We start from the raw sequence: 27,099 nt of genomic DNA, 5'->3' as shown, positions 1-27,099 counted from the left end.
TTATAAATATCTGCCTAGAAAAATTTTAATACGCCCTATTTATCTGATCCACCGCTTGTCAGTCTAGATTTGGAGCTGGTTCTAGATACAGTATCTTTACATCTAATTCCCCAGGGGAAAAGATAGAAACACGTCTTGCTTCCAAATTACAAGCAGGGCAAGTGCGTGATGAATGATGAATGAGATATTTAGCACGATAGTGCCTGTTTGTTTGTGCCCTATCCGGAGGGAATATATTGAAATGTGAGTAAAATGAGGCAAGTTGTCAGTTACACCAAAGTTCCTTTAAGGCAAGTCATTTCACTCGGCGGCCATCTTTGAAACGCCCCCTGGGCTGCTTTTTCAGTCATGCAAGTACAGCTCTTATCTCTTTGAATGGGGAAACATCAAATTCTCCAAAGCTGCTCACAAAGCTTATGATTAAATTTCATATTTGAAATCATTAATTAAATCTGACGACAACGGTCTCATACTTTCTTGATGCTCAAATCACGACAAAAAACTACACAGCCAGCCAAAAACATACAATTCACATTTGCAGTATAGCTTCTAACGGCAGCTGCAGTGACACAATTAATTTACCAATTGGCGATTGGCTCTTTTATTTAGAAGGTGGGACTTATTACACAATGCATTTTCTCCCATTCATAGCAATATAAGTGCACCGTCTTTGTATAAACTCTATGGTTACACTTACAGCAGGACTGTACAGTTAGTTTGGTTCATGATGTTGAATGTAAGTGAGCTAACTGCACATTTTCTTTTATGTTATTCATCAATTTATGTTATACTCACTTGAATCCATTTGTCTGGAATGGCCATGGACAGGCGATAGTCAAAACCGAGACCTCCTTCTGTGACTGGACGGCAAATGGTGGGCATACCGGACACATCCTTAAAAAAAACAATGCATTTCTTAGAAACACAACAATTATGGAGAGGTTAGAAATATTGTTAAAGGAATAACTCAGCCAAAAATAAAGTGTGGACTGGGTATGTGGCTCAAAATGGCAAAAGTAGCATAAAAGTATTTTAAAAGTGATTCATACGACTTGTGCACTTGTCTTTAGAACCATATTATGACATTTAAAATATGCACATAGTATATACTGTATATTTTTTTTTTTTAAACAAAAAATGAATGTATTCAAAGTAAGTATTTAAAAAAATATGTATGAAATATAATGAAAATTCAATTATAATGATGAATAAAAGTTAATTTATTTATATACATGGAGTGGAACTTAAAAACATCCTTAAAACATTTTTTACAAATAATATTGTACTGGAAAATTTAATTAATATTTTATACATTAAAAATAAATAATGTATTGAAAAATATGATTCATATTTTATACATTAAAAATTAGTAATGTGTTTGAAAAATATGATTAATATAATACAACTAATTAATATAATGATGAAATCAAATTTATTTATATACATGGAATGGAACTTAAAAACATCCTAAAAACATTTTATGTGTTAAAAATGAATAATGCATTTTGAAGAAAAAAAAAATATGGCTAATACAATAAACTTAAAATTTTATGATGACTCCAGTCATATCTGGCATAATAAAAGTTAATTTATTTATATACATGGAGTGGGTCGCCTCACGGGGGCGTACACTTTGGGATCACATGACCAGTCAAATGTGTAATTGCTGACAAAATCAAAAAACTCATCCATTTTTGCTAGTAATTTCGTTGACTAGATTAGCAGTGGTCTCCAGCCATGCTAGTCTTTTCTGCAGGGTATCACATAATATGCAGAGCTGTGCAAAATGGAATTAAACGATGAATACAAAAAGTAGCTTTCAGCACTGTGGTCCTAGTTTTAGTTATATTTGTAGTCTGTTTTTATGCTATTTAATTGTTTCCTGCAATGTAAGCAAACTGTAGTATTCACAGTCCAGCTCTATCAATGGAGCTCATAAAAGAGAATTAGATGATATCTCTGGTGGGCACTGTCCACTAATTACAAAACACAGAACAAAGTAAGTAAAAAGTAAGTGGTCTCATTAATCATGGCTTTAGACAGAGCCACTGAGTGCTAATTTAATGCACTGTGTCCCGTTGGCTCTGAAGGTTAATTCTGTCTTTGTGGAGTTGGGATACAGTGTCGCTGTTGACAAGATTAAGGTTAGCGAGCCATGACTAAAGGTATTGTGGTCATTTCGGATGATTCCGCCGCATATTTAGAACCAGTACAGCAAGAGAGACGCCTTTCTACTAATTTAAATAGTTATTCACTGATAATCTTCAGATCTCATTTGTGCTTTTGCATATTTAAACTAGCACAAGATGTTGACAGTGTTTTAATGTTCCTAAATGTAATATGTGTATTACATAAATATTTCTGGTATGGCCACTACTTTTCACTACTACTTTTTATTAGTATATTGTCACAGTCGGGTGGAAACTTGGTATCTCCATATTTTGTCTTTTTTATGTCTGTCTGTGGGATTTGCAAATATTTAACCAATGAAAAGTATTAAAAAGAGCTTGTGACTGAACCTTGTAACTCCATTGGATCCTCAAACTGTCAGTCAAACCTCATAACTTCACTCACCTCTATTGTGAATGAAGTGTCGCACGCAATTTGGATTCTCTCTGCTTGTTTGCAAGGCAAGGGTAAATAAAGAACTGTTTATTTGAATAAGTACAGCGTTTTCTTTACTCACGAAACACTATTTATAAAGGTGAATGTTTTAAGTATTTGAGGAGCGGAGAAGAGTGTCTTAGTCTAGCATTTGTTGTCAAGTCATAGCCAGTAGTGTCATACATAGCCTGTGCATAGCACTTTATCTGTTAATAACATTTTGACCAAATGACAAAAAATAAAAAATAATGACTGCGCCACGTATCTGCAGTAAACTTTATAACTGATCAAATGTAATGTGATGCACTTACGAAACACGTATGTCTGAAATTCTCAATTCGCTGGTCGAAACCTCGTAACTCCATTTGAGCTGTTAACTGTTAATAATATTATGATACATGCAAGTGTCTGCCCATATATAAAGCCACAATATTAACTTTGACATCACAGTGTTTAGGTATTTAAAAAAATATATATTTCTAGTAAAGTGGCGTGAAGATATGTTGTAGTACCTTTAATTTATACTTTTACATTTTTTTTTAATACAAATAAATAATTAATATACTCATATACTACTATTCCAAACTTTGGGGTCAATAAGAATAAGAATAAGAATAAGAATAAGAAGAAGAAGAAGAAGAAGAAGAAGAAGAAGAAGGAGGAAGAAGAAGAAGAAGAAGAAGAAAGAAGAAGAAGAAGAAGAAGAAAGAAGAAGAAGAAGAAGAAGAAGAAGAAAGAAGAAGAAGAAAGAAGAAGAAGAAAGAAGAAGAAGAAGAAGAAGAAGAAGAAGAAGAAGAAGAAGAAGAAGAAGAAGAAGAAGAAGAAGAAGAAGGAAGAAGAAGAAGAAGAAGAAGAAGAAGGAGGAAGAAGAAGGAGGAAGAAGAAGAATAAGGAGGAAGAAGAAGAAGAAGAAGAAGAAGAAGAAGAAGGAGGAAGAAGAAGAAGAAGAAGAAGAAAGAAGAAGAAGAAGAAGAAGAAAGAAGAAGAAGAAGAAGAAGAAGAAGAAGAAGAAGAAGAAGAAAGAAGAAGAAGAAGAAGAAAGAAGAAGAAGAAGAAGAAGGAAGAAGAAGAAGAAGAAGAAGAAGAATAAGGAGGAAGAAGAAGAATAAGGAGGAAGAAGAAGAATAAGGAGGAAGAAGAAGAATAAGGAGGAAGAAGAAGAAGAAGAAGAAGAAGAAGAAGAAGAAGAAGAAGAAGAAGAAGAAGAAGAAGAAGAAGAAGAAGAAGAAGAAGAAGAAGAAGAAGAAGAAGAAGAAGAAGAAGAAGAAGAAGAAGAAGAAGAAGAAGAAGAAGAAGAAGAAGAAGAAGAAGAAGAAGAAGAAGAAGAAGAAGAAGAAGAAATAAATGCTGTTCTTTTGAACATTCAATCCATTAAAGATAGTTATAGTTATTTCATAAATAAATAGTTATTTAAAATTGTAATAATATTTATTATAATTAATAATAATAATAATCTAAGCCTTGCTGAGCATAGGAGACTTCTAAAAAAAAAAAAAAAACTATCTTTTGAATGGTAGTGTATATTACAAATATTATATTACCCATAATTCATCTTTTTTTTTTTTTTATGCTGGTCATGCTTTCTCAGGCAAAGCTATCGCAGACCTAAGAATTTGAAATGGAGCTCACAAGTTGTATGAGGATTGTCTAGGAAACCTGCTTGAAAACAGTCATATTTTTGCATATGCCAAAAGCAATGCCATGGCTTTTGGGAACTTACTGTAGTATTACTGTCATTTCAAAGCATCAGAATAAGAACAGGAGCAATTCAGTTAAAGAACTGCTGACATTTCATAAATACTCATGCTCAGCTTCTATGTTCAGTGTATTTCAGAAGAAAACATATGGCTTACCTCTGCAATAGTGATGCAGTCTTTATTGAGAGTGTGCAAAACATGGTTTGCCAACATGAGGTACACAAGAGAGTCCTCATCTACTTGAAGTCCAAAGTATTCCGCATAATCCCCAGAAAATCCTGATCCTGAATATCAAGGAACATGAAGTTGAAATCAGATATACCATAATTGACAGTTACATTTTTAATAATAATTACCTAGCAAATACACAAAACTTATTTTAAAAAGAGCTACACCGTTTTTTAAGAGAGTCTAATGTCATCTTTCATTAAAAGCAAGTAGGATTTAGTCAAAGCGATTGCAAACCTACCCATGTTCATTAGCAGTGGTACAGAATTTAAAAGAAAAGAGAAAAATGTCAGGGTAACCTTTGGCACTCAATTTGTGTAATTAATTTCTTGCTTGAAAGAACTCGTATCACATGCTTTTCCTTCTTAATTCCGTTCATTTATGAGAGTTTACGTAACACGCTCACTGTGTATTGAAAATGCCCTTGGAACGATCGCTCTTCCAAGAAAAGGCTTTTCTACCTGTTCTACAATAAGAGTCTCTGACATTTACAGGGGGAGAAGGTTATTGTTTATGGTAATCATAAGTAAAGTACATCGAGTGCGTAATTTTCCATGGACGTACCGATCCCATGATGATGGTAGAGCATAGATGTGACTCCATCGAACCGGAATCCATCGAATCTGTACTCCTCCATCCACCAGCGCAGGTTTGACAGGAGGAAACGCAAGACCTCCCAGCTACACAAACACAAAACAGTTATTATGCAATTCTGACATGAATACTAAAAACTGTGCACACACACACTCATCTTAATGTGTTGATGGACTATCTACTTGTCCAAAAAAAAAAAACACGTGATTTTCTCAGTTTTTTGTTAAAAATGTTGCTTTATTTTAAATGAAACTTACCGACATTCAAGTGTCTTTTGAAAAAAAAAAAAAAAATGCATGAAGCTAGAATTAATGTTTAGTTTTTTTAAGCAAAGGCTCTGTCATTTCTTTTGATATATTATATGTTCAGATATTCATGTAACAAAATATTCTGGAGGATCAAATTGTCAAAAATGCTGGTGGTGGCAGGCAACTTTAAACAAAAAAAGCGCTGGATGGGAAAGAGTTGATGCATATATTACCAATATATTAAGCATATTTGCTCATGACTTCTGAATAAACATTATTTTAAAGCAGGGTTCTTCAACATTACTGCATGGGTCCACCAACTGTTGTTTGATGTAACAAGTACGTGTTTAACCAAAGTACAATGTTAAATTAACCTCAGCAAAAGCTTAAAGTTCAGGTAAATGTAGTTTATGACTGAAAAGCCATTAAAATAATGGTAACACTTCATTTTAGTGCCATTGTTACATGCAGTTACTATAGTAATAACTATAAATTATGCATAATTACACACAACTAACCCTAAACCAAACCAAACCCTAATCCTAACCCTATTTAGAAAGTACATGTAGTTATTTAATATTACTCACACTAAGACACCCTAAAATAAAGTGTAACCAAAATAATCCTTATTGACGTTCAATGTAACATCATAAAGTACTATTTGTAAATACATTAATATGCTAATAAATGCATGTTATCATGCAGGCTTAAAATATATTACAATACGTAACAGAGCGTCTCTGTCCTGTCTCTCTGTTTTAAATTGTTACTCCTGAAATATCACAAACTTTTTTAATAAGACCAGCATTCAGTTTATCGTAATGAATGGAGCAGTTTCTGTTATACAGTGATTATGTGTACAAAACTTTCTGGAAGACCTGAGTTGTGGCTCCCGGTTCTCAGGCACCAGGCAATATAATTAATCCAGCTGACATCATCACTTTCTGGGATGTGTTGCTTCCCAGATGGCGAGAACTCTGCACTGACTGGAAGTGCTGTATTATTGCGTTGACAGAGTTAGGATTTCACATGATACAGAGTGAAACAAACCTCCTGATAGTGCAGCGAGCATCGATCACAAGAACACTCATGATACAGCAGCACACAGACTATTTGGCTCTAGTTTTTGCTCTTTCTAGTAGGAAAAGGGTTCTCAACTTCAACAGATTATTAAAACATTATGTGAAAGGTGAAATCAATGTGATGAGCCACAAAAATGTGGATCATTGAGTGAGTGACTATAACTGCTGGAAGTGTCTGTTTGCATTAAAGGGATTGTTCAAAGATATTTCACCAAGTATAACATGTTCCTGGATCAACAGCTTTGATGATCCTGGAACAATATTCCAATCAACCAATCAGATTAACAAGTTTACAGTTTATATCAAGTTTAGGCTTACAACCAGGGTTAGGTGCTTCACATCAGTGTTATTCGCCTATCATTTCCCTCTGATTTTAGGGATAAGTTACTCGTAGGGTTAGGACTTCTGACATGAATTTTGTTCCAGGATCAACCAAATATGTCGACCCAGAAACATGTCTTACTTGCCAAAATCAAGGTGACCCTAAAGCGAGTTGTTCACTTGAATCATTACAAATTGAGTCTGTTTAAAAGAGACGGTTCTTGGTTTGAACTTGGAGAATTGTTCACTCGAAAACCACTGATTCACTCTGATTCGTGAACAAAAGACTTTCGTTCACAAATCAGATATTGCAAATCAAGACCAAATACCAATCCAAGTTGAACATAACAGCAGAGTATCAGTACGTGACTAAATATTCGAAAAGTGTGGTCACAGTTACCACTCACTCTTAAAAATAAAGGTGCCAAAAGGAGGTTTTCGCTGAGATACCATAGAAGAACAATTTTAGGGTTTCCTAAAGAACCTTTAAACAGTTCTAAAAAGAACCTCTCTTTTTTTAGTGTGAAGAACATTTAAAAAAATCTAAATAAACTTTTTTCCACTAAAATAACCTTTTGTGAAATTGAAAGGTTCCATGAATGTTAAAAAGGTTCATGGAACCATAGATGCCAATAAAGAAGCTTTATTTTTAAGAGTGGTGTTCGGCAAATTTTTCACAGTCAAAATTTCGATAGGAATACATGCGATTGCCAATTTTGCATGAGGGTAAAAGGGCAATTTCCCTACACATTTTTCATAACCGGTTCAAGTTGGCTAACAGAAAGCTGCTTGGTTTGAAAGTGACTTCTGTGTGAGTTGTGCTTCATTCATTGCTACTCTAACTGACAAATTTTGTCCGCAGAAGTTTGGTGAATTTTTTTTAACACAAAAGAAGATATTTTGAAGAATGCTGGTAACCAGACAGTTGACGGTAGCCATTTACTTCTATATTATTTTTTTTTCCATACTATGGAAGTCAAAGGCTACCGTCAACTGTTTGATTACCAACAATCTTCAAAATATCTTCTTTTGTGTTATTTTTTTTCATTTTAGGGTGAAATATCTTCTTTTGTGTTCTTTTTTTTCATTTTAGGGTGAACTATCCCTTTAAGATCCTAAAAAATGTGGTTGTGAACCCCTGCGGTAATTTACGCCTTAATTTATGCAAATGTTTTGAAACCCCCTTGGTAATTTTTTGAAAAGCTGCACATACATGTGGGACTCAATCCATGTTCAAAACCTCTATGAATACCAATACGCCCAAGCTATAGTGAATCCTCATCGGGTATCCCAATCAGCTTCCTGTGGCATGCGGCTATGAGCATAAATTATCCGTCAGGATGAGAAATTGGAATCAACTCATCTCTAAAGTATGTCTGTATCCTGGTGTTTGGATGATATGTGTAGGCACTTGTGACCAGCCCCCTCCAGCTGAGCATCCTCAACAACTTGGAGTAATGGCCACGTTGCCATAGAAACTTTGTTAAAATGCGAGCGCAGGGGTCCTCTGGCACCGTGAGAAGCACACACAGTACAAGGTAAAGCACCTCAACCGTGTGAAGCCAAATTAAAGAGCGCGAAAGAACACCATCATCATGCCTGAGAGTTTTATAAATGCCAGGTGCTCCGATTCGTGGTACAGCATCCTTAATGTTATTGTCAGAAGAAGGACAATGTGACACTTACGATGCTGCCGGTTCTGGCCGGAACGATAGCTAGCATTAATCCTACATCTTAAACTGTATTCAACTGCACGAACGCTCTTCAACCTCCATTCTTCTCTTCTAAACTTCTACAACAATGCCAAAAGGCCCAGGTAGCAGAAAATGAGAAAAATATGGAAATGAACCATCTTTTGACACTCACACTGGAACTTGAAGCTATTCAGGATAACTTATGAACCTCCTCGCACATGCAAGTCTGCAGAACTGTGAAGATCCCTGATAACATTAGCTTGCTATAAGGAGCAACAGCCTTCATTTGGAGTCATTCCATGCTTTGCCTGATGTATTCAGTGCCGTGCTGATCTAGGCAGCAACATTCATGTATGCTAAATCAAATATATGGATACAAGTCCCCGTTGGACAGGCGCAAATCCCCCAAAGCTTCTTCCAGGACTGAGCAGTTTCCAATTGTTTCTGCATGAGGAGTGAATCAGGCGCCGGGGTGGATTGTAGTTTTCCAATCCACAGGGGAAATGCTGATACAGATCTCCCCGCCGTCGTTTCATAAAGTTGCAAATGGCGAGTTTGCAACTCAGGGTTTGCTATCCCAATACTAGGGGGCTGTGGTAATCTGATAAGCGTGCGGCATGGGCGCTCACGCAGAGCTGTGAGCGATAAATAGATTATACTGTGATCAACACACATAGCAAAGGCCAAATACACAATGCGTTATCGTGGGACTGAGGTAATGCCTCCCTGAGCAGGGCCATGACAAAGCTGCACCTGCACATTAAAGCCATAAGAACAGCTGTTATTCCTTATGGGCAAGGGAGGGTACACGGTGGGTAAACAGTCTTCAGGTGAGATGGTCTGTGAAGATAAAGGAGGGATACTCAACTTTGGAAAGCTCAGGGGCCGCACAGAAGAGTCCATTTAGCCTCAAGGGCCGCACTTAATTTAACTAGTTATTTTATATTAATGAGGTAAGCAGACCATGGCAAGAATGTGATGTGATCAAAATCACTGTATATTGGTAATAATTGTTCATAATCTTGGTTAGTAATTTCTACAAATGATACATTTAAAGATTTTAAGTTGTATAATCTGATATGAATTAACGTTTCATAAGCGAACAGGAAATAACAATGAACAAGTGAACATAAACATTAACCTAAAACTGTAAAGTAATAATGTGATATAAATAAAATGTGATTTGTCTATTGAACATTTAGACAAAATAAGTAAAATATATTTAAAAATATAGAATATATAGGATTTACAACATGAAAATATAAATAAAATTAAGTAGAAATCAATTATATGAAATGTGTATATAAAATATATTGCATAGATAAATAACAGGTCCTACTCCAAATATATCATAATAAAATGACAAATAATTTGATTAAATTAGTTGATCATGTTTATTATGGTGAGCATAGCACAGCATAAAAAATTACAATGATGACTAAAAATGAATACGTCCAACACTTGCTGTTTTGTGTTTGATGCACATTTAACATGATTTTCTATATATAAGGAATGAAATATTAATTAAGCATAAGATTCAATTTAGTAAACAGTCATCTTGAAAAAGCAAATGACAATAAGTAATTCCAAGGGGGTCCTCACACCATCTGTGCTTGGGCCCTAAAAAGTTAATCTTGCAGTTGCCTACAGTAAATCAGCAAAGACCTCCAAGCAAAAAGACAGATGCATTGTGATAAGTGGACATTTCAGAAATCATATTAAAAGTATACTTCAACTTTCTGAAGAGCATAGATAATTCACTACTGGGGAGCAGAAGACATGTAGTAGAACATATACATTTTGGGGGGAAAGGTCATACAAAGTCATAAATCTATATGATAATATATGAACTTTATAGGGTTAACATAGAATGAACACAGTACTGTAAATTGCAGTTACCACAATGTTGACATCACACAGGCCACCAAATGGCTTGAGGCCAGTGTGTTGAGTATCGCTGAGGTGAAGGAACCAGTTACCGACAACACTATGGCTAGAAATTGACAAATGGGCCAGTTTTCGCCTTAACCAGATTACATACAATTTCAAGGGTGTCTGGAAGGACGGTAAAATGCTGTTTCATTTGATTATGAGTCTCCCTTCGTGATTTCCCAACATCGCTACCATTTACCATGAGCATTCAATGACAACATACACGATGAATATCAATGAAATGGCATGCATTGGTAGTCAAGCCTTTCAGTGCAAGAAAGAAAAAAGCCATGTGACATTTCCAGAAAGCCAAATAGCTGATAATCTGCCTCAAAACCACATGTATCCTTGGGGAAAGAATGACAGGAAAAAGACAAGTGTGATGATAAACATAAAATGACCTTGCTTCACAGTATGCCTAATATGTCATAAGCACTGGTTCACAGACAGTCTCGAATTAACACTACAAGAATACTCTAAAACCGAGGATAATCTCTCAACGGGGATACACTGACCTTATTTGCATTTGCTCAACCTGATATTGTTATCCAGTCTCAGGTGTAAGGAAGATCGCAGGAAGAGGAAAGGTATAAATCCCTGTATCCTCAACATTACAGTCAACCTGCATGAGGACAAATAAATGTACAACCTTGACAGGTCATTTCACACAAGGCGCAGCGGTGAAACGACGGCATCTGACAGTCTGAGAGATGGCAAACAGCCGGGCCTTGTGGGAAACGACGGTTGAGGCACCTCATTTCACGCATCTCACATGCTGCGCCTGTCCTATCTGCAAAACGGCTTCTTCACTCATTCAATAAGAGACAAGCAGCGCAGATTAATGTTTATTGGGGAAGAGATGGATAACACCTGGACAAAATGATGTGACAAGTGCCATCGTCGTATAATTTTGTATATTTTTTTGTTGTTGTTGCATAGAGGGCTCTGGAATTCATCCAAAACTGTCAGAATTAGCATTCTTCATCGACATCCAGTGTGCCTCTGGTGAATTCCAGGCATTTGTCTCAATAGAAAGTTTATTAAGTCTCACGGAGAGGTGTTGGGTGAACATGCAACCGTGTTCTGATGAGGAATGAATATTCTGTGGAAACGTGGCTGGGGAACCTCATGAACTTTATCCACTGTTGTCACTGGAAATCTTTCACAAAGGCCAAGTATAATTCACGCTTATTGCACAGCATACCAAGCGTGCACCATGAAGTCATTAAACCTGCGCATTCCTCTTAGTTCAGATAAAAAAAAAAAAAAAAAAAGCAATAGCATTGGTGAATGTAATGCACGATCGAAATGTGAGACCACAAAAGAAGCTAGCCTCGGGTCTTGCTCCGTTTGATGTGCAGAGGGATTTCCGGTGATGACTGATGAAAAATGGATGCAAATGAGCCAATACACCAGGAGACTGGAGGAAGGGATGGATAAGCGTGGAAAGAGCCTTCTGAAGTCACACATCTGAGACCTCTCGAGCGGCAGAGAGAGGGCAGACGTTGGCGATGGCCAAGAGGAAGTGTGCCTGCCCTTCAGGAGACGGGTGGAGAGGAGCGTCGTCGAAGCACAGAGGATTAATTTACTCGCCTTCACAAGGTGTCCTTGCAGCTCTTTGAAACAGCCTATTAGAGGAGCCACAGGAAGCCATGAAGTGCGGCCTAGCGGATGTCTCTGGGCTAGTTAGATCTCTACCACAAGATCTCAAACACTGGCTGTTCGTATTTCCCTGTAGATGCCATCGAGACACGGAGCTTAACAGAGCTAAACAGATTATGCACCAGATGTTTCCATAAAATCATCTTGTGTTAATGACTTTTGCATGTCAAAACGATGGGTTCTACACCTTGAAGATGAGGCAAACAGGGAAACTGGATCTTAATACATAAATTGTCATGAATTTTATTAGATGGTTCTGATAGAACAAGAAACACAACAACCAGCAAGGTTCTACAGCAAGGGCTTGCTCTTTTTAAGTTGAATTTTTTGGCCATTTTTGCCATAATTTATATAATTTACAGGAGACATGAAGCAATGAGAGGAGAGAGAGAGAAGTGGGATCAGGAATGGACATCGAGCCGGGACTTGAACTCGGGTTGCGCTGTTTGTCAGAGCTTTTTGTCGGTAAGGCTATGGCTCCGACAGCAGATTCTTGCTTGCTAGTATATGTGGATCTGATGTAACCAACAAAGCATGTGGTTGAATGTGAAGGATTATTCCCCACCTGACCCACCAGCCAACTTTTCTTCCAACCAACAATTTGGTCTTGAAACTTCTTAGTACCAAGAAAGTAGTACCATAATGAATGGTTGATCAAGAGTCCCTCATTAAAAAAAACTAAAAACCCAACATTAGTAACTTTCGCCAACGCTTTCTGATCGTTTGTATAAAAGTTGCTTGATTAAACAATGCTGAGCCATCACAGTCGGCAGGGACGTCCCTTTCTGCGTTTCATAAGCAGGAATTAATAGAGAGCCCGACACTGAGATGCATCCAAACAAGCGGCAACAAGAAAAACAGACAAATGAACCGGCAATGACACCGGGGCGTTCCTTCAGGCTTTTACAAATGACTCTTCAGATGGCTGCTGGTTGTGGCATATGTCTGCTGCGCGTTTAATGAGTCCCTCTGAAAACGGCACAAGCTCAATAAGTATTGAAACTGCAGCTTGGCTCTTATTACGGAATCTCTGCGCCGTCTGACACTAACACTGGATAATGTATTGGCGGCGGCAGCTTTTGGCATGCGCTTATTAAATGTGGGTTCAAAAAGGCATTGATAGACTCCACGGAGGCGGCCGGTCTGTCTCTTAATGTGTGACGAGATGAGCTTACAGACGTGGAAGGAGAAGAAGAGAAACTTAATTATCACGCGCCGCGAGAGCACCAATCAAAAGGTTCGGGTTTACCGTGAGGGTCATTAGGGTCAGAGCCAGCTAGCGGCTAAAGTGGCATACTCTTTTGTAGAGCTTACCGCTGTGATGACAGTAATGATTTGGAGAACAGAGCGCTGGGCGGCATCCGTGGAGCCGCATACATTGTGTGTTTGACTGGAAGCCAGAACTGTTCATAGCAAAGGATTGTAAACACGTCTCTGATACTGGGACACACAAGGGCACTCCGAGCTACTACAAATTTAAGACCCATTTATGTCAATTGCTGTTGTTCAGTTCAAGTCTTTCATTACTGAAAATCTCACAGGGCATGTCTGATACGTGTTAAGCGAGCATTTAGAACACACACTGTTAGATGTAGACTGTCATACATGTGCTTTGTTCGTTTTGTTTCAAATGTATGTGCTCTTGACCAGGGAACTGCACGTTTCCTAGCTGTAAAATAAAAGGATAATGTCATTGCTTTCTAAGGAAAATTACATTAAATGTTAAACAGCCCTTCATAGAATTGCAGTGTTGATGCCAAAAAAAGAAAGAAAAAAACCCCAGCTGTTACTGAATGATAATCAGAGCAGACTGCTATAAAAAGACAATGCAAATGCTATGGGCATTAAATTCAGACTTATAGACTACATACATTTATTAATGTTTATACTCCATTATAGTTTGGTCCGCTTATAATGTTTGTTTGTTTGTTTAAGCTTTAAAGAGCCAAAAAGTATTTAATACTATTCAGTAGGGATTACTTTTCTATATGCTTGATGCTTCTTATTAATTTAATTTTCAATTGTGGATTTACATTTGCTGCTTTTTTAATGTAATTTTACTGGCAAAAACATCTCCATACTAAAATGCAGGCAGTGCAATGAGAAATTCAGATTTAGTTACAGTATTTGACAAGGGTCAAAATCAACAAGCTTTATATTAAAACGGACCATTTTGCTGCTGAATCCTTTTTTAATTTTTTTATATATGTTTTTAACTACCCCGTCCTTCAATAAGCGCCTCTTTGCACAGACTCCATCACGGCTTCCCAAAATAAAAACACAAAACTGAAACAATTTCAGAAACTTACAGTTGTTTCACACGAATGTCCTTTTAGATATTAATGAGCAAACATGTTTTAACCATCAGCCATAAAAGCCAAGGTTTTTTTTTTATTTATTTTTTTATCAGCTCTTTGTCTTCCAATTATGCCCTGCCAACTGTAAACAGTATTCACACACATTATACACATATGCTTGATGTCAAAATTGTGATTTGGTATATCAGATTTGTTTAAAAAAGCCTAGTTAAGTGTCACCTCTGTTTTGACAGCAAACCAAACAGTTTTTTTTTTTGTTTTTTTTTTGGAAACACTCCTACAGTTTGCTCTAATTTGTAAAGTTTGTTTTCGAGAACAAAAACCACTGAAGTTATTTTCCATCAGAAAGAAAACAGATGCTCTAAATGAAACCTGTCAGAAGCAAACCCAAAATGAACTTTCTATTCCGCCAGGTGTCAAGAGCATCTCTCGAGATCTATTTCACCTACCTAAGATCTTTTGCTCCGACGAATAAGTGAAAATTTCATGCTTGAGTGTTCTGAATGTCGATTCTGTATAATACGGGTGGAAATACTTCTATGAGTGCACAAAAAAGAATGTGATATTTTTGTATCAAAAAGAAAGTCACTCATAACTTAAAAATGTAATGCGTGTTCAACATACAAAGACCTGCAAAGTTCAGAGTGAGGTGAAAAAATTCCCAAAACACATTTCCAGCTCTACAATCTGATTGGACGTGTCATGTTCATTTTACAATAGCTGATTTACGCACACCTGTGGCTGTTATATTAAAGTCCATATGTTGATTTACACATATCTAAAGTAATGCTTATGAATGGTATTAGTTACATTAATTAATATATTATTTAAATGTATATATATATATATATATATATTTTTTTTTTTTTAAATCACATTTGAAGTTGATTAAAAAAAGCCATAAAAATCCAAAATCATCACCTATTACTAGTAACTAGTAAGTTATGCTTATACTAGAATACAATTAAAAATAGTAAAATTGATTATTTTCATAAAACAAACAGTTGCTTTCGGTCTACACTATACTTACTCTATACTGTCCTGTACAAATAAAAGCAAAATACTATAAAAGATAAACCTTAAAGACCCCCGTGGTGAAAATCAAGTTTTTAATGTTGTTAAAGTGTCTATGTCTATGCTAGTTTTAGAAATCAGCTGTCTGACTCTGAGATGGGAAACAGGAACATGGTTTGTGTAACATTAACAACACATTATTAGCTGTTTGATAAACGTAGTCAAGCCAAAGGCTAATCATATCAATTACTGTTATGTGTCCGACGTTGTAGAGATGCATAAAACACATTACCATTCTATTACATCGACTTATAGACGAGTCTGTATAATTCACTCTTCCACTTCTTCTGAATCAGTTTGAGATCACCAACAGAAAAATAAATGGGCAACATTTATTTGAAACAGAACAGCGTGGCAATTATTGCATTTCGAAAGTGATTAGTTGAATTTTAGAGAGCATATTTAACATCAGAGACAAAAGCAGTGAACGATGAGGAAGGACATGCTGATGGAGAATTCACACTGCGCTTTGGCAGAGAGGTTTCATATACAACATTGAAGTAATTGCTGTCAGCCCAAGACGGTGCAGTGGGAATACCGCCAGAGGCAAATAGAGTACAGTAGGTGTTCCAATTTAAAGACTCGCTCAGTATGGGTTTGGGGGAAAAAAGAAAAGAAAAGGAAATTAACATATTAGCTGGCATATGGTTGTGATGAAAAACTAACGGCTACAGAAATACAATGCATTTTTAGCTATAATGATGAACAATCTGACCGGTCGAATATAAGTTCCAGCTACTTGCCTTAAATAGAATCTACAGTAACTGCAACAATTTGATTTGACCTTGGTATTTAAAGGGACAGATCACCCATAAATGAAAAGTCATCATGTCATTCCAAACCGTTTTACGCAGTGTAAACATTTCCTTTTATGTTCGATGAAAGAAAGTCAAGCGAGTTTAGAACGACATGAGGGTGAGAAAATAATGACAGAGCGATTCCTTTAACTTGGTCTACTGTGGGCTCCACATTTCTAAGCCTCTTAGCTCTTTAGCATTGTCTCTTTGTTTTCAGAGATGAATGAGTCTAAATAGGCAAATGCTGCAATGATTATTCATAAACAGAAAGCATATTTAAAACGCTTTAAGAATTTTACATGAATATTCCGTTGCGTGAGATAAGGACATGTTAATGCTTGATTATGGGCAAACAAAAGTGCTGATGAGGTGAACTAATTATGGAAGCATAATTCCATGCCACATTATTAATTACAGAGATATAACCTGTGAGCACTGCTCAAGAGCACACACACACACACACACACACGCACGCACGCACACGCACACATGCAAGCACATACCCACATAGTTCCAGAACAGTAAACTTGAATGGTTGGTATTAATTTAGGCAAAATTAGAGCAAAGAAAATGTATTAAAGGAATATGTCACCCAAAAATTTAATCCTGGCTGGAATCCATTTATCCTGGCTCTTCCCAGCTTCGTAATGGCATTGAATAGAGCCCGAGTTTTTGAAGCTCCAAAAAGCGCATCCATCCATCATACACATAATCCATAAGACTCCAGTGGGTTAACAGATGCCTTCTGCGTATATACAGTGGGTACGGAAAGTATTCAGACCCCCTTAAATTTTTCACTCTTTGTTATATTGCAGCCATTTTCTAAAATCATTTAAGTTCTTTTTTTTTTTTTCATTATTGAACACACAGCACCCCATATTGACAGAAAAACACAGAATTGTTGAAATTTTTGCACATTTATTAAAAAAGAAAAACTGAAATATCACATGGTCCTAAGTATTCAGACCCTTTGCTCAGTATTTAGTAGAAGCACCCTTTTGATCTAATACAGCCATGAGTCTTTTTGGGAAAGATTTTTGGGAAAGAAACAAGTTTTTCACACCTGGATTTGGGTATCCTCTGCCATTCCTCCTTGCAGATCCTCTCCAGTTCTGTCAGGTTGGATGGTAAACGTTGGTGGACAGCCATTTTCAGGTCTCTCCAGAGAGGCTCAATTGGGTTTAAGTCAGGGCTCTGGCTGGGCCATTCAAGAACAGTCACGGAGTTGTTGTGAAGGCCGCATTCATCTTTCCCTCGATTGCAACCAGTCGTCCTGTCCCTGCAGCTGAAAAACACCCCAACAGCATGATGCTGCCACCACCATGCTTCACTGTTGAGACTGTATTGGACAGGTGATGAGCAGTGCCTGGTTTTCCGCTTAGAATTAAGGCCAAAAAGTTCTATCTTGGTCTCATCAGACTCTTATTTATCACCATCTTGGAGTCCTTCAGGTGTGCTTTCATGTGTCTTGCACTGAGGAGAGGCTTCCGTCGGGCCACTCTGCCATAAAGCCCTGCCTGGTGGATGGCTGCAGTGATGGTTGACTTACTACAACTTTCTCCCATCTCCCGACTGCATCTCTGGAGCTCAGCCACAGTGATCTTTGGTTTCTTCTTTACCTCTCTCACCAAGGCTCTTCTCCCCGATAGCTCAGTTTGGCCGGACGGGCAGCTTTAGGAAGGGTTCTGGTCGTCCCAAACATCTTCCATTTAAGGATTATGGAGGCCACTGTGCTCGTAGGAACCTTAAGTGCAGCAGAAATTTTTTTGTAACCTTGGCCAGATCTGTGCCTTGCCACAATTCTGTCTCTGAGCTCTTCAGGCAGTTTCTTTGACCTCATGATTCTCATTTGCTCTGACATGCACTGTGAGCTGTAAGGTCTTATATAGACAGGCTTTCCTAATCAAGTCCAATCAGTATAATCAAACACAGCTGGACTCAAATGAAGGTGTAGAACCATCTCAAGGATGATCAGAAGAAATGGACAGCACCTGAGTTAAATATATGAGTGTCACAGCAAAGGGTCTGAATACTTAGGACCATGTGATATTTCAGTTTTTCTTTTTTAATAAATGTGCAAAAATGTCAACAATTCTGTGTTTTTCTGTCAATATGGGGTGCTGTGTGTACAATAATGAGGAAAAAAAAAAAGAACTTAAATGATTTTAGCAAATGGCTGCAATATAACAAAGAGTGAAAAATTTAAGGGGGTCTGAATACTTTCCGTACCCACTGTATGGCGTAATCTTAGGTGAGAATTAACAAACGCGGATCCAGATAGGATAGAGCAAAACAAAACACCGGTCACGAATTAGAAGTCTAAAACTCTAAGTTTTAAAGAAATAAGTCAGAGGATTTCGATATAAGAGAAGAGGAGCTATGTCCTGTCATACGTCGGGTCAGAGGTCACCCTTCTGCCGGAACTCGAATCTCTCATGAACATGCGTATGGCCGTTGCTGGAAGCCAGTGATCATAGTTTATAAAGTTTTAAATATGGATATGTTTCTTACAAAAACCCATTGTTTCGCTTTAGAAGGCCTTTATTAACCAACTGGAGTCATATGGATTACTTTTAAGATGGATGGATGAGCTTTTCGGAGCTTCAAAAACCATTACAAAGCAGGGAAAAGCCAGGATATTATTTAATATAACACTAATAGGTGTCATATACACCTAAGATGTCTTGCGGGTGAGTGAATTATGGGAGATTTTTCATTTTGGGGTGAACTATTCCTTTAAGAATATGCAAAATATAAAACAATTAGAACTGCTGATTTAATGTCTTAATTTTGTACTTATATCTATGTTTTATCATACAAAAAAATTGTGCAATAAAAAACCGAACGATCTTAAGAAACGTTTTTTTTAAACTGAACTACTTTTAACTGGTGTGTGAAGAGACATGAGATTGGGTTCACGAGAACGAGATGAGATTTTTGCACAGTATTTTTAAGAAATCGTCAATGACAAAATGAATGATTGCAGGTGCATTTTGAAATGTTTCAACTAATCATTTTGTAATGAATGTCATTTCAGTTCTACATTCTGAGTATGAATTATCATATGCATAGAAAGACAACAATATACAAGCACTGTAAAAGGTTTAGCCACAAACTCAGCTGACTGGCTTCTCTTCTTTATGATTTCACATCTCTTCAGACCTTACTGTACATGAATTATGAGCTTCCAGAACTCCTAATTGAACTCCTTTCCACAAATTTAACACGGAAAACAGTATAATAAAAACAGTTTTTTTCTTGGTCTTATTAAGTGCAAACAATAAGTGCACGTCAGCAGCCATGTCTCCCTGTAGCCCAAGACCGGTTGCCCACTGAAGCTAAGCAGGGCTGAGTCTGGTTAGTACCTGGATGGGAGACCTCCTGAGAAAACCAGGTTGCTGCTGGAAGAGGTGTTAGTGAGGCCTGCAGGGGGCGCTCACCCTGTGGTCTGTGTGGGTCCTAACGCCCCAGTATAGTGATGGGGACACTATACTGTCAAAGAGCACCGTCCTTCGGATGAGATGTAAAACCAAGGTCCTGACTCTCTGTGGTCATTCAAAATCCCAGGATGTCTTTCGAAAGAGTAGGGGTGTAACCCCGGCATCCTGGACATCCATCATGGCCTCCTAATCATCCTCATATACTGATTGGCTTCATCACTGTCTCCTCTCCACCAGTAAGCTGGTGTGTGGTGGGCGTTCTGGCGCAAAATGGCTGCCGTCGCATCATCCAAGTGGATGCTGCACATTGGTGGTGGTTGAGGAGATTCCCCCTTCTATGTAAAGCGCTTTGAGTGCTGAGAAAAGCGCTATATAAATGTAATGAATTATTATCATTAATAACCATAATCAAAGATTATGATCAGTGAACTGTGATTCCTGCTGCACTATGTGTGACTCTGCAGCTCATGCTAGATGAGCAGAGTAGACGTTTAAAATAGTTTACAATTGAAGTGACCGTTATCCAACTGATTTGAACAAATCAGCCACGGTGGGCACTGTAATGTAAACATAGCGTATAACATATATTCTATGCTAATTTCACCCTCATGCTCCGTCATGGCGATATCACGATACAGCTTTTCACCTCGACGAGAAACCTCATAAAATTTAATATGGGCTTTTCTCATAAAATATTTAGATATTAATTTAACGTAAAAAAAACACAATCTGAATCGATTTACCGCCTTTAGAATAACTAAACTGCCAAATTCTATAGCTAGTGTTAGCATGTTGCCAAGTTAATTGTGCGCTATTCTAATACACATGAAAAAACACAACAAACAAATAATAACTGTTTATCAATATTATTAATTTTTTAATTGATTGTTCAAATATTTATAATGAATATCTCCCGCACTGTCCACCAGAATCTATTTTTCACTAAGCTTGTCGCCATGCATTTTTGGGATTGCACAGACACTAAAAATGTATTTATTTAATTACTTAATTAGCTTGTACAAATTATATTAGCTTGTCACAATAAATGCATTTCCATTACTTGCAAAGTAATAAGGTTCATTCACGACATGTCGTAAGTACCGTGATTACAAGATTCTTACTTGTAAAAAGTGTTCACGTCCTCGTAGAACTTGAAAACTCTGAATTTTCTGAAAGCTCCGACTCGGACCACCTGACCACTGCAAATTCATTTTGGCGTTGACAGTGTTGCACGAACATCTCAGAGTAAAACGTCACATGTTGTCTTCACGAAATTACGATAATTGCAAAATGCCGTGAATGCCGCATTAGTTAAATGCTACATTTCCACTGTACAGTAGTTTCTAAAGAGCGTCTTCAGCCCTGGAGAATAACCTCACAAAAACAAGGCATCTTAGAAAGCAAAATAATTATTGGAACAGCCTTCCAGTCGAAAGCCTTATGTAAGCAGCTCACTATCTATTGGAACAGAGCCTAGATTTTAGAACAGAGCTTGTATTGTTACACAACGCCGTGTAACAAAAGGTGTTGTATGAGGAGAGAGCAGAGTAACTTATGTGAAGCGTGGGGTGTTTGAAATGTGAAAAACAAACTTTAGTCTCACCTAGAGTAGTTGAAGAGTCTGCTATCCCAGAGGCTGTGTACTCCACGGGGCCCACTGTGGAAGAAACAGGAGTCAGAGCCGTCAAAGCGGTTCAGCCCGTCCTCGGTGTTCTTGGAAGCGTGGCTGTGCACCATATCAAGCAGGACGATGATACCCAGAGAGTGAGCCACGTCAATCAGCTCCTTGAGTTCCTCTGGGGTGCCAAAACGACTGGAGAGAGAGAGAGAGAGAGAGAGAGAGAGAGAAGAACAGATGAAGGCTGATATCAGAGCAGTCTGGGCAGAGGTTGTCTGTCAAGCTGTATGATCTTATTCTTGGGATGAGCTTGAATCTAGCAGTAGTTTGGATGTTAAGCCCAATTCTTTTGAAAAGTACAGAGATACCTTTTGGGGTGTATTGCAATACACAAGATGCACACGTAGGCTTGCAGAATACAGAACATCTGCTTTCTTCAAGACATGGTCAAGAAAATGTTGAGACATTGTTGGAGCTGGGATGGAGTAATGATGGCTGTCATAATGCGATAAGCAACTTGTCTGTTTTGTACATGTAGCCTCATTCTCATCTCAAGGCCTAGATGATTTCTTTTAAGGCTTTAAACACTTCAAAAGGCATCAATTATATTTGAAAAGACATGAATAATAATGTTATTGTATTTACAATTAATTCATATATTTATTTTTATTTAAATGTATCAACTTTTATCAAAAAAATTTTATGAAATCAAATAAAATGGAAAAAAATAGAAGTTAAACTAAACTAAAATAAATTAACTACTCCAAAATGATATAAATATATTTGTAATCAGTGTAATGCAAGTTACTCTAAAAATGTAATTAATTACTAGCTACCAATTATCTTAAACAGTGTAATTAGATTACTGTACTAATTACTCTCTCTAAAAAGTATTAAAGCATTACTTATTACTAATTACTTTCTAAATCCCATATCAACCTTAACCAGTTGAACAGTACAAGAATTGACAAGAATAAACTTCTCTTTTAATTATTTCAAATAAATAAAATAAAATAGCATAAATTATTCTCGAACTGACCAAAGCATTTAAAGGGAGAATATTACATTAAAAGTATACAATTGGCATTTAATTTTGATGTTAAATTCACTATTGTTGTATACATAATTGTTCTATAGTCTACACAGTATTTAACGCAATTACAAATAAAAAAAAATAAAAAAACGAACAAAAACTAAACTAAACTAAACTGAAAGGATGAACTAAAAATAAAATCTAAATAAAAACTGTGCTTTCCTCTATAAGCTTCTTTTTTTTTTTCAGGCTAAAATCAAGAAGATCAGGTATGATGGATCCATCGGCTAAGCCAGTTGACATGTTCAGCTGCTCAAACAAACGCCAAATAAAGTCCCCTTAAAGTGGAACAGTGGTGATACGTAACGGATCGCCCCTTTTGGGATTCGAACTTACAACCTCCTGGATACCATCCCAGTTCTGCCACACTACATATGTGTGTGTGCTTATCTCAGAAAGACGTCCCCCTACACAACAGCTGTGTTTAGCAATAGCAGCAGTGCGAATACATCAACCGTGCGGCCCAATTGCCGTGTAAAAACAAACAAATATGGCAGTAAATAAAAATCAATCTCAGATCGTTTACACCGTCATGGACGCTGAGCAGAGGTCAAAGCCTCCATTCGGGGTGACATATTGCTCCTTGCGGAACAAAGGGCGAGAGTGGCGCGTTTCCATCAGCGCTTCCTCACGTATCTCCTTCGTATAATTGCTCCATGAAGCTTCATCTGTCCTCCAGCTATCATCATATCGCTTTCTCCCGGCAAACGGGACACAACAATACCCCTCCCCTCGGCCTCCGCCCCTTCCCAGCATCCAGACCTTGCACTTTTTAAACGGCTCAGGGAGATCAATCATGGGTGAAATTACTCTGTATACATTATACTCGCGCTATAGGCTGTCGCCAGCGCTAGCTGGTAAGGGCGACCGACGGAATAAAAGCACATAAATAAAGAATTCCGGCCTGTCTTCCTTTATCTGAGGTCTCTACCTCTCCACAGGATTAACTGCAAATGTGTTTACAGGGAGATTATCGGCCCCGTCAGAGGCGCCTCTCTGTGATTTGGGGCCACAGAGTCTTCAAGAAGTGTGCGCGCCTAGAGTTTTTACTGAGGAGTGTTACACTTACCTCATTTTAAAGCTTCTGAAAATTAAAATGAGTGGCGGGTACCATTGGGTGTGCAGTGAGTGTCAACAAGTGTGCCCGACAGTTGGTTTTCAGGGTGTTTTTTTTATCTGTGACTCAGAGTTTTGAGAAACACTTTTGAAAGTGGATCGGACTGAACAGCACAACACACTTGAAGCCAATCAGCAGTAGGGGGCATGTCCACTCATGATAGGAAGGAGAGAGAGTGAGCCAATCAGCAGTAGGGGGTGTGTCCACTCATGATCGGGAGGAGAGAGAGTGAGCCAATCAGCAGTAGGGGGCGTGTCCACTCATGATGGGGAGGAGAGAGAGTGAGCCAATCAGCAGTAGGGGGCGTGTCCACTCATGATGGGGGAGGAGAGAGAGAGTGAGCAAGAGGGAAATTTGAAGAAAGAGAGATGGCTGAGACACAATACAAAAGACAAAAAGATCAGAGGAATTTCACAGGAAAAAGAAGGGTTATGATCAGGCAAGAGCTTTGGGACACGCGTTAATATTAGAAAAGCTTTCCAGCGTGAGCCACGAGCAGTGATGGGTGCTTTCGAAACACGCTTCGTGAAGCTTCGAAACCTTTGTTTCGAACCAGTGATTCGGAGTGCGTATCGAACTGCTAAAGTCATAAGATTTCAGTAAACGAGGCTTCGTTATGAAACAACTGTCATAACTGAAATTTCAATGGTTCACCACTAGGGGCGATCTCTGTGAAACCATGAACCATGTCTATATATGATTTTTGCCTGATCTCGGGTCAATTTTATAAATTTGTAGACATTTAACTGACACATCTGTACAATAAGAAAGCTGAAGAGTGTAAGTTTAAAGTATCTTGGTCTGATTAACCAAGGTCTCCATAAAACAAAACAAAAAACAAGCCCTACAATATAATAAAATAACACACATTATAAAGACACTTAATTTTGAATGGTATTAGATGATTTGTTAATTGCATTTAATAGATTACACCTTCAATAAAACATTGTTTTTATGCATTTGTAGCTGAGTTTTCGCTGCATTTACACTATTCTGGCCAGCAGGGGTCACCAGCAAGTGGCTTCGAAAGCTTAGCATGCATTTATGAAATACTTAAGGGTCTCCTGGAAAAAAAAGTTGGGAACAACTGGTCGAGAGCATGTTACATAGAAAAAAGCGCAAGTTATTGAGACACATTTTTTAAAAGCTGAACTGCTTTTAACTTGAATGAGTTAAGCAATTTTCGACTTTTTTTTTTTATAGGTAATACAAGATTCAAGCCTTAAACATCCAAGTTGATTGTACTTAGAAATATAAGGCAGCAACTTTATTTTTTACAGTGTAAGGGGTGATTCACACAGAACATAAAACGTGAGAGGCAGAGAGATGGAATTAGAGTTTTTAAAATGAAGGAGATGCTGCGAAACACGAGACATGAGTGCAACAGTCAAACACGTCCATATAGTGCATGCTTAGCAAGACAATGGAAAAGCAATGCAGTGGAATGAAACAGTGGAGCGAACAGCCCTTTAAGACTGTAGACAACAAAGCAGCTCATTAGGTTTGGAACAGAGCTTATCACTGTTGGTCAGAAAACAAGATTTATAAAAAAATGGATTTGAACATTTTCCAGTTTCAGATATATTTACCTTGATGCTGCGAAGAAACTCGTGATCTGGTAACCGAAGCTAGCGTAGTAGGCATGTTCCATGATCGCCATCATCTGAATACAGTTATAACCTGTGTGTATGGCAATAAAGAGAGCAGTGATTATTAGCATATTTTTATCACTGTTTGCTCATTCCCATGCTGTTCCAAACTCACATGACTTTCTTTCTTTAGTAGAAAATTTGATATTCTGAAGACTGTTCAAAGTCAGTGAGCTGAACTCGGATCAAATCAGTCTGAACAAATCATGTTCACTTGAATGAACAGGTTGGTCAACTCCAGTGACTCCAGGCACAGATACATTTCCGTCTTTTCATCACACAAAGCTATCATATGGCTTCAGAAGATATGTAATATAATGTATGAGTGATCTGGAGAACTTTTATGGTCATTTTTGGAGCTTAACTCACTTAAGAAATATAAAAATCCCCTAAGGCTGCACGATTATGTGAAAAAAATTGATAAAAGATTGATAAACACTGCGATTGCAATTTAAAATAAAAAAATGTTTTAGCTCCAGGTTTGCTCAGCTCTTTGCTCTGCTTGTTTTGTTTGTAAAAAAAAATTATTTAAAAGAATTATGGCTGCTAATATTTTATGATTATATATCAATATGACAACAACAACAACAACAATATTAAAAAAAAATATTTAAAAAATCATAAAATAATTTACTGAATAAAAATAGAAAAAAATAAAAAATAAACAGGACTATAAACAGGACTGAAAATGTTTTGTGACTATATATCAATATGACAACAACAATATAAAAAAAATATAAAACACAAAATAATATAAACATAAATGACTGAATTAAAATTTAACCAAATATTATTGTAATATTTAACTGTAAAAAAAAATCAAGATGTGAAAAAATAAATATAATTCTAATGTCTTAATTTATTTTTTAAACTTATTTACTTTAAAATATCTAATATCTTATTCAACAGAAGAAGAAAAAAGTGTGGATATTTACACGGCATGACGCATTCAGGTGAGTAAATGAGAGCATTTTCGTTTTTGGATGAACTACTCTTTAAAGAAGCTTCAAATCTTTTAAGATGCTACATGTATTTGTTAAAAAGCAGATTTTTGGCTACAGCAAACTTTTTGTTGTGATTTTTAGCTAAGTTTTCATGCAAAATAAACATGTGGGAGCCAAAAAAGTACAAATTCTGCAGTTACTGAATTTGTGTAGCCCTCATGGCAGTGTGTTCGAAATGCCCACGCAGAGTACGATGGCTTCACATAATTCATAAACATCTGCTTTCGTTAACGAGAGGATATTATACAACACTCAACTCCCAAAACCTTGACAGGACAACACTACAACACTACAACAAACACTGAGGTACAGCGGCAACCCTCAAACCCAACAAAATGGCTTTTTGTCCTCTGTCCAGTAAGTGTCCACTACAGAAGTCGAACACAAAGGGCCACCGGGACGCACCGTCTGAATGACTCATCGGGTCACACGCAAGTCTTATCAGCCCGGATCAGCCACAAAACCAGCATTTCGTTCCCCCACGCAAGCTGTAGCTGCACTGACACTGCTTTGAAACTGTACAGGAAGGACTCAAGAGGGAAAATCCAGGCTTGTCTCGCATAGCTTTTTTTTTTCCTGAGCAGATTGGTTTATTTATTTATTTATCTACCTAGCTATCTTCCTCGCCCTGCTTCAGAGAAAGTTTGGATTTTTGATGAGGTGTGACAGCACCAGGGCCTCATCTCACGCGCACACACAGAGCACTTTTCCAAGCTTTTTAGATGCCAGAGCCACAGTTGTCTAGGGAAATGCAAACCAGTTACCACAAAACAATGAGAACTCCTGGGAGCCACAGACACGGTGTGTTTTAATGCATGGACATATGCATGAATTATTCTATCATAATATTTGTTTTTGCGAATGGCATCGTAAGATTTTACGTGGGAAGATGGTCAATTTCCATGTAAACATTCAAGCACACGTACT

General features: G+C 37.4%; 1 protein-coding gene across 1 annotated transcript in view; it reads right to left on the bottom strand.

Annotated features, from left to right (window-relative positions):
* The window catches only part of gbe1b (glucan (1,4-alpha-), branching enzyme 1b), a 146,274-nt gene that overhangs the window by 73,831 nt on the left and 45,344 nt on the right, over nucleotides 1-27,099 (bottom strand). Inside the window, exons 6-10 of the mRNA XM_082181172.1 lie at nucleotides 25,109-25,199; nucleotides 21,295-21,504; nucleotides 5,094-5,209; nucleotides 4,458-4,585; nucleotides 796-894 (exon numbers count right to left, since the gene is read on the bottom strand). Of these exons, the coding sequence (XP_082037298.1) occupies nucleotides 796-894; nucleotides 4,458-4,585; nucleotides 5,094-5,209; nucleotides 21,295-21,504; nucleotides 25,109-25,199 (644 nt within the window). The remainder of the gene's footprint in view (nucleotides 1-795; nucleotides 895-4,457; nucleotides 4,586-5,093; nucleotides 5,210-21,294; nucleotides 21,505-25,108; nucleotides 25,200-27,099) is intronic.

The sequence above is a fragment of the Leuciscus leuciscus genome (assembly GCF_965113295.1).
Source record: "Leuciscus leuciscus genome assembly, chromosome: 9".
Lineage (NCBI taxonomy): Eukaryota > Metazoa > Chordata > Actinopteri > Cypriniformes > Leuciscidae > Leuciscus > Leuciscus leuciscus.
The sequence above is the reverse complement of the archived record's forward strand: the minus strand, read 5'-3'. Positions and strand labels throughout refer to the sequence as shown.